This window comes from Triticum aestivum, unplaced genomic scaffold (genome assembly GCF_018294505.1).
Source record: "Triticum aestivum cultivar Chinese Spring unplaced genomic scaffold, IWGSC CS RefSeq v2.1 scaffold200227, whole genome shotgun sequence".
Lineage (NCBI taxonomy): Eukaryota > Viridiplantae > Streptophyta > Magnoliopsida > Poales > Poaceae > Triticum > Triticum aestivum.
The window spans coordinates 1-9,213 of record NW_025227363.1 but is presented as its reverse complement, the minus strand read 5'-3'; the positions used below and the strand labels follow the sequence as shown (position 1 = coordinate 9,213).

Genomic DNA, 9,213 nt, shown 5'->3' with positions numbered 1-9,213 from the left:
GTAATGAACCGGCCTAACTTATGAATTGCTTCAGACAGTATCCTGGTCTGAGAGTACAACTAAAGAGAGGTGGAGTTCTAAGTTATGATTAACAAAGGGGTCAGCTTATATGAAGGCAAGAGAATCCGAGCAACGAAGGGACAGAAAGCTATCAACTTCAACGACAAGAAAAGTCTTGTAAATGCACTGCACATCCATCATTGTGATAATAAACTCAATTCAGGACCAGCACCCTGCAAGACAGGGGACATCTCAACCCACAGCACTACACACTAGGAAAGATAAGTAAAATAGGTCTACGGCTAGGACACCTAGAACAGCAGCCATCTGTTTCCAACTACAAAGAGACTGGATTGCATGTGCTAATTGGGTGTGATGTTGGATGGAGACTGTGGACTGAAAGTTGAGAGGGCAACAACTGACATGAGAGCCGCAGATGTTACGGATGCTTGGCTTGGCGGTGGTCAGAGATCTCAGGCTTGGCAAGGCTTCAAAAACCCGCCATGTGCAAGAAGATAGCACCAAACTGCGAACTGATGCAAAAAGAGCATGGCCAGGTTGCAACTGGTCTTTGCTGCTAGAACACGACGTTCTTAAGCATTCGCCGTGAAAAGGCAAAAACCAGAACCTTCGTTTGCAGGAACTTGGGCACAACCACAACAGGACAGGTTCTGCAAAGATGGTGCCATCAGTAGCTTAACACCGCAAGCCTCAGATCAATAACGAGCAGCACTAAGATCATCATCATCATTCTGCGACACCTCATCTCCCGCTCTCTTTTGTTTAATCAAACGCGGCTTTAGCCACTGGATTCTGTCGGCAAAGGACGGCGCGGCGGCTTCTTGAGGAGACGACCAAACTCTCTTTCTTTCATTTCTGATGGCTACACCTCACCTCGAGCTGCATGCGCATGGACGTGCCATCTGCAACCACCGCTGCTCAAACTATTCCAACCATCCATGTAGGTGGTGGTGGGCAGGCAGCAGCAGCTTCCCCTTTGCATCTCTGAATTCCCTTTTCGGCGACGCTGAACTGGTCGGTTGCGAGGCACACGTCGTATCTATATTCTACTCACATGCATTATACATTTGTTATACAATAACACTATTAGCAAGTTGTGTCAATGGTTGAAGTCACTTGGCATTCTCTTGGAGAAGAAAAAAGGAATTATGTGTAATATCAATCAACTATCAACACCTGGGGCCTGTTCCTGGGATCCCACATGAGCAGCTGCCAATCTCCTCTGCACCGACGACGCCGTGAACGGGAAAACAAAATGGAAAAACCATTTTTGATTGATTGATCGATCGCCTCCGTGACGGCGAAGCTCGGTAGGCCAACCAAGATGATGAGGAATGATGAAAAGGAGAGAGAGGGGGGCCTGATGCTGACACTGATAGATGGATGCTAGTAGTACATGTAAACGTGGTTCATCATTGGGTTTTGGTCCCAGGTCAGGGGCAAACAAAATCTTGAGACTAGAGGGCATGATAATCCCGGTGCCAGTGCCGGTCGCCGTATGGCACGCCCCCACGGCATTCCTCGGTGCTGGATTTTGAGACCCGTGGCTGGCTGGCCGCCTCCATGTGGCCGGAATGAGACCCATTGGTTGCAAACAAACGCATCTCGTTCGTTTTTGCCCTCTTTCTGCAACCACTGCCATTAAAGTAATGGTGGTGATGGGTGGAGTGAGGAGGGTGGCCTAGGATGAGCATAGTAGGACAGGATTAAACTAGTGGCCTTACTGACAGGGGGTGATACTAAAACTAATAATGCTGCTGCAGTAAGACAGCATCCGAGGTACTAGTAAAGGTGAAACCGGAGGAAGATTTGAAGTCCCATTGTTGTGTGTCCATGTGAATGGCAGGGCCGAGGATTCCTTCCCCGGTACAAAAGCAGTGGAGATCCAACTTAACTTACTAGAGACAATGCAAGTAGAATCTTGGTTGCGGGGTAAAAGGTGAGAAGAATTGTGCGGGCAGAGCACGTTGGAGCGAGTAAATTACCACTCCCCAGGCAGGTAGGAAGACTGGGACGACGAAGAAAAAGCTACCGTCCTTGGACCTCGAGGGGAGAGAACAAGTGTGCTGTGGAGCAGGAGCAGGAGGTGGAGCAAGGAATCATTCTGCGATCTTGCAGAGTGTAAGTGTGGAATTGCCAAGGTAGACACAGGCGATGGATGGGTTGCGTAGACAGTAGTGCTGCACGACACTTGAGATGGCATCTTGCCGTCAGGCACACAGACGCCCATGTTGGCATGCACTGCATGCCGGTGGTGTGAGCCTGAACCTGAGGTGAAGTGAGGCCGGCTGCACACTGTAGGAGGCCGTGGTCTCATCGCGCGCGCTTGCGGAGCAGAGGAAGAAGCAGACAGAACACAAACTGGAATCAGGCTTGTGGCGAGCCGAGGTTTCAGGAAGAAATCCGCGCGTCGAACCGAGCGAGGAAGCAGGCAACAAGGAGCGGAGAAGGGAAGGTGGGTACCTCAGTCCTCGTCCTCGCCCGCTGTTGAGCTGGCCCGAGCTTCATCCATGGAGCTCCACCGTGTCCGCTGCCGTCTCCATCGCCGCCTGTCCGCCCGCGTGCCTGGGAAGGGATGGGGCGTGGGTCTGGGGGGCGTTTCTGTTTGTCTGATTGCGCTCGCTCGAGTTGAATGCGCTCGACCCGTTGGTCAGGCCAGTAATAAGGCCGTCGTTAATGGCCTGCTTACTCCACTCCAGTAGAGCAGGGAGGGGCAGGATGAGGTGAGAGATGCGGCCGAGTCCACTCCTCCACCTCTTGGCTTGGGCCTGTCTGTCCGTCCTCACGCACGACACCGCCCCCAAATTCAATCCAATACTCCCTCCCCCACAAGCAATCATGCCAGTCACGCGCTCCCGATTCATGCCCCGCCGCGTACGCACGCACGTCCCACCAGCACGCACCGCACCGCTTGCAGTTCCACGGGGCACCGTCCACACCTCTTCCACAAAATACATAAATAAACGTAACAAGAAGAAAATGGCAGTAAAAACACCGTCCACCGTTCCTTCAGCTGCCCCTCACCAGACCACCCAAAAAAGAGCTGGACAAGGTATACCGGTAAATGACGTGGATTCACCGAGTATAACTCCAGCTTTACCTAAAATAAAATAAATAATGCCGCATTACTAGTTAATACTCCCTCCGGTCCAAATTACTCGTCGCGGAAATGGGTGTATCTAGAACTAAAATACATCTAGATACATCCTTACCTGCGACAAGTAATTCGGAACGGAGGGAGTGCCACATTCCCCTCTGGACCCAGATCGGGTTCCTCCCATGCTACACATGCCCATGTGCACTTCAGTTGACTTACCGCGCCATACCTCGGCATGTCTACACAGCACACACATTTTCTGCCTCTCACAGCAGGCTGGTTATTTTCCCACCAGATCGGATCCAAGGCAAGGCAGCTCAGCCACCTCACCTAGCCCCATTTCCCAGCGGAGACCAAATCCTTGCGCCAACCTAAAAATGTACTCCCTCCGTCCCAAAATTCTTGTCTTAGATTTGTCTAAATACAAATGTATCAAGTCACGCTTTAGTATTAGATACATCCGTATCTAGACAAATCTAAGACAAGAATATCGAGACGGAGGAATACTCCACTTACTTGTATTCGGATGTATCTAGACAAATCTAAGACAAGAATATCGAGACGGAGGAATACTCCACTTACTTGTATTCAGACTGTCAGAGATCACAAGGCCTAACCAAGGGCCAAAGCAGGCAGGCAGTCAGTCACACAGTCAGATTCGCACAGAACACGCAAAGGGTTAATTGGGCATTCGCTGAAACAACCGGCACTACTATAAACAACTTACTGGAGTTAGTTCAAAAATTGCTACCATATCAACAGGGGCATCTCTCGGCTACAGGGATGCTATTCGCTGCTAAAGGCTCTACACCGGCTTCTAAGTGGACAACTCAGGACAACAACACAAGAAAAGTGAAGCAAACGATGGCCTACAACACATCGCGCCGACTAGGCTTCGTCGTCGGACAGGCACACGACCTCCGCGCTCGGCCCTGCTGCGTTGCTGGGGCCGCCACTGCTGCTGTCAGGCTCCACGCCGAACCTGGCCGGCATGTACGGGTTGCTGTTCGGCGGCGGTGACGGTTCCAGGCCTGGATGGTTGAGGACGACAGGTAGCTGAGCGCCGCCGGCGTGCTGCTGGCTTCCTGGCGCCGCCGGACCTGCTGAGGTGCTGCTGCTGCTGCCGCCCAAGGCCATGTTCAGATACGATGCCTGCTGCTGGACCTGGGCATACGTGAGAGCGGGGTTCGGCGTCCAGACAGGGTCCAGATGCCGGCCAGGTGGCAAAAGGTACGACGGGGTAGCTGGGCTTGAGCCTGACGCTGACGGCAGCACTGGTTGGTGAGCCGAGCCTGCTGGAGTCATGGAGGCTAGCACGGCGCCTGGCTGCGGAAACGGAAACGTCGGCCTTAGGCTCTCCGTGGCAAACTGCCCACCCGCTGGAACCCCTATGATGGTAGGAAGCTGCTGCTGCTGGTGGTGGTCTGTGGGGATGACATATGGCGGGCGCATCCTGAGGTGCTGCAGATGAGGAGAGGGCGCACGCAGCTGCTGTGCTGCTGCTCCAGCGGGCCCGTAGCTGCCCTGTGGCCGAGGTGTCGGAATAGCAGGTGGCATTGTTCTGTAGAGAATGCTGGGTGGAACTGATTGTGGCTGGACAGGGCGCAGCTGTGGTCCGGCGGGTCCGTGGCTTGCATGTAGCGAAGGCGCTGGAACAAAAGGCGGTGATATTGCTCCAGAGAGATTGCCAGGCATGGCTGACGATGATGTTGCTCCAGAGAGATTGCCAGGCATGGCTGACGATGATATTGCTCCAGAGAGATTGCCAGGCATGGCTGACTGTGACTGGACGGTCCGTGATGAGGATGGTAGAGCCACCGGCGGAGGGCGGACGGAGGGTTCTGCTGAACTGTGCGCTGCCACTCCGGGGGATGGTGATGGGATAACCGACGGCGATGCTGCGATCCGAGCCGCTGAAGAAGACTCGGGTAGCTGCTCCATTACAGGGTTCATCAATCTCCCTGAAACGCACAAGGAGAAAACTAACCATTACTCGCACGATCAAACGATTAAGGAGCATCTGAGTAAGCAACAGATCATGGATTTAAATTGTGCTTTGGCTTTTCAAATCAATGTAATGCAACCATCTAGCGTGGGATTCCTTGAAAAGGAAGTGACAAACAACAAGAAAATGACACTCCTCACAGATCACACATGTAAAGGTTTCACCGTACAGAAACAGCCAAATATACACAAGGTGCTGGTAAATGAATCATGCAAGGACACCATGCTCCATCTTATATGTTTTTTTTAACACTTTTGCTTCTTTTTTTTAACACTGCTCCATCTTATATGTTGATCAAAAGAAAAAGAAGCGTTTCGAAAGATGTGTATTAAACAGACATATCACAGCGAGCAGAGCTAAATGCTGAAAGACTAGCTATGACCAGATCATTGTTTTGGAAAACAAACAAGATACTCTAGCAACAGTTAGGCCGATACCATGAGATGCAACTGATGGTGTGAACTGGCGTCGGAAATTCTCAGCTAGTGATTTGCTCACGTAAACTTTCTGGTAGATACCATTCAACTGAGTCCGCTTCAGACGATGAGCGGAATCTTCTTGTTGAATTAACGAGTCATACTTCCTGTTTATCTTCTCTAATTCTTGGTTGCGCTCTGCCTGAAGTTGTGATCTCTGTTGACAAATAGATGTGCAGCCAAGGAAGACATGAAAAAAACTCACGACTAGCACATGCAATTTACAGTAAAACAGATAATAGACAAACAAAACAAAAAAAAAACCTTATCGTCATGGCCTTTATCAAGCAAAGTGCTCCAATGAATTATTTTTTCCAACTCATTTCTCAGCGGTTCATCACTAATGATTGGATTATTAAACACCAATGGCGTGACTGGAGGGAGTTGGGTAGGCTGCTCAGGACCGGTAGGGATATGCTGAACTGTGGTTGATAATTGCTGTTCAGGCTGCAAATCCTGGGCTGCCGTACTGCCTACCATACCTGCTCCTTCTGCTCCTGCAGGTCGATCACGCATTAAGGCTGATGGCTGTATTTCAGACTGCAGATCATGCTCAGGACTGGCTGCTGTGTTTGGTTCAAAACCAGCTTGTCTCCTTTCTTCAGAGCGTGTTCTTTCAAGTGGGTCATGCTGAACTGTGGTTGCTGTTTGCAGTTCAGGCTGCAAATCCTGGGCTACTGTCGTGCCTAGAACACATGCTCCTTCTGCTGCCACAGGTTGATCCTGCATCAAGGCTGATGGTTGTATTTCTGATTGCATATCAGGAGCTGTCACCACACCCAACGTATCTGTTGATTCTCCTCTGCCATGTGAATCCAATGAGGTTGATGGTTGCACTTCAGGCTGCGAACCTCGAGCAGCAGTGGCGCCCAAGATACATGCTCCTTCTTCTGCAGGTTGATCCTGCATTGAGGTTGACAGTCGGGCTTCAGGCTGCAAATCGCAAGCTACCTCTGTGGCCAGAATACCTGCTGGTTCTGCTTCTGCTGGTGGATGACGCAATGTTGCTAAGCTTTGTTGGGCAGGCAGACTGGTACTCTGTTCCACAGGCATTGAGGCTGGTGGTTGTATAGCATGAGGTGTCACAGTGCCAGATAACTCTACTCCTGCATGTGGATCCAATGAAGGTACTACACTTTGATGGACAGACGGACTCTGCAGACCAGACACAAAGGGAACGCCCCGCATTGAGGTTGATGATGATTGCATTTCAAGCGGCAAAACCTGAGCTGATATGGCACCCAAGGTACCTGCTCGCTCAGCCTCTGCTGACTGATCCTGCATTGCTGCCTCAGGACCCACAATACATGCTCGTTTTTCTGCAGGTTGATCTTTCATTGAGGTTGACTGTTGCGCTTCAGGCTGCAAATCACAAGATTTGTTCAGGAGACATACTTGATAGATACTTGGTTGGCAAGTTGCTAAACTTTGTTGGGTGGGTACACTTACACTTTGTTCCACATGCATACTTGATTGGCAAGTCTGAGTTTCAAATTCAGTAGACACTGGTAAGGTAGCTGGACTAACTGGTGACTCCAAGTGGACTTGATCTGTATCAACAGTGTCATCGGTGTTTGCATTAAATCCCCTAACAAGAGAATCTGCTCCTTCCAGCAACATACCTGGATTAGCAACATTTTCTGCCTCAACATGTCCAGTATTTCTACAGTCACCAATTGAAGATTCCTGATGTAAAATTAAAGGTGTTTGTGATCAGTTGTCTACCATCACTAAACTATATGCAATGACAATGAACACATAATCAAGTATGATGATACGCAGAATCACGAAAAGCAAAGCAGTACACACTGGAATGACTGGAATGACCACTATGTGCCAAGTTTTGGAATGTGCAAAATAAATATTATTTGTGTCAACTGGCGTAACTTTGAAAGTGCTTTTCAACAAGCGAACGACATAAATGCTCAACAACAACAACAACGAAGCCTTTAGTCCCAAACAAGTTGGGGTAGGCTAGAGGTGAAACCCATCAGATCTCGCGACCAACTCATGACATAAATGCTCAAACGAATATAATCAACAACATATGTAACTCTCGATGCCTACGGCACAATAGGCAATCCAGGCTGGAAAAATGATGATTGACTGCATACACAATCTGGACAACCCAAATACATTGTGGCGCATATTCATTTCTTTTTGGGTCTATACATGCCATCATTCCACACACATGACACACTATCACCAAGGTGGGGACTATGGCATGGTGCAAGAGGCAGAAACTTATGGTGGCGAAGCAGGATTTTGAGGTGTTATTAACTTACCATTTAGTTTATTTTCCATCTTATATCTAGCCATGTTTGTTAGTAAGGTTTTCGAGTCGAAGAGTCGACGAGTCGTTCTGGGGTAGCGACTCATGACGAGTCAAGCCTGGCCGGTCGACGAGTCGTGACTAGTCTCGACTAGTCGAGTGGTTTGAGTCAACCGTGGCAGTGCGACTCATTGACTAGTCGATGACTACTTGCGATTAGTCGCGTCGCGTGACTCAAAAACAGTGTTTGTTAGGCACACCCCTGTCTTAAGAGGATGGGGAGGTTACTTTCCAATTCCTTATTTAACACTATCTTAAATTTCGTTTCCTTATTTGACACTGAAAAACTTTTTCTTCCCTATCTAACAACGAGTTTAAATTTTATGCCTTTTATGACACTTCCGTCCATTTTGAGCCTAAATAGCACTTGAAAAGACCCTTTTGCCCCTCATGTGATATGTGTGTGTGCAGGGCAGTAGCACACACACGCAGCATCAGTGCGAGGGCAGTAGCACACACGTAGCAGCACATACACACGCACACGCACACACACAGCAGCACACAGGCAGCAACACACACACGCAACAGCAGCACGGACGCACGCAGTGTTGGCGCTGCCTCTTGCAGCACCTCTGCTTCTTCCTCCGTTGCCTCATACAACTCTTTCTTTTGCTTTCTCTCTCAACACATATGACTAGGGAACACACCCACACACACACTAGCACCAAGGAAGAGGAACAATGGCTTTGCCAAGAGGTCAGCTCCTTGGTTCACACGAGAAACGATCCAGCACTCTCGCCCACTATGTGTCAATATGCAACATATATACAAGGGTTGGACTCTGGCACTCTCGCCCACTAACCCATAACCTGGCAACTAACTAATCCCTATCTACATGCATGCCCAAGTCTAGCACTTACGCAGCATCCCATAACTTTTTTTCCCCATAATGGCCACATAATCTGGCCTGCATGCAATGCGTACAAATGTGGTCAAGCACTAACAGACTAACTAACTCACCTTATCTCTAGTGCTCAACGTGACATGCAACACACCCATGATCCACACTTGCACAGTATAACATATGACAAGATTAATCCTAACACGCAGCACACAGGCACGCAACAGCATGCCGGGCGCACACACACACACATACACACGCAATAGCAAACCCACACGCGGCAGCACACACGCACATCCGCGGCAGTAGCACACACGTACGCGCACGCACACACGCAATAGTACACGCACGCACACACGCAATAGTACACACACGCACACACGCAATAGTACACACACGCACACAAACATGCCACATGAGGGCAAAAGGGTCTTTTCATGT

At 49.6% G+C, this 9,213-nt stretch overlaps 1 protein-coding gene across 1 annotated transcript; it reads right to left on the bottom strand.

Moving 5' to 3' along the window:
- Positions 1-3,703: 3,703 nt before the first annotated feature.
- LOC123172717 (nascent polypeptide-associated complex subunit alpha, muscle-specific form) lies at positions 3,704-7,285 on the bottom strand (the record flags this gene model as incomplete). The annotated part of the gene is made up of 5 exons (XM_044589648.1): positions 3,704-5,079; positions 5,561-5,756; positions 5,864-6,961; positions 7,049-7,149; positions 7,222-7,285. Coding segments are annotated over 5 exons (2,532 nt in total), but the record flags the coding sequence as incomplete, so codon positions are not given.
- Between the last annotated feature and the right edge of the window lie 1,928 nt (positions 7,286-9,213).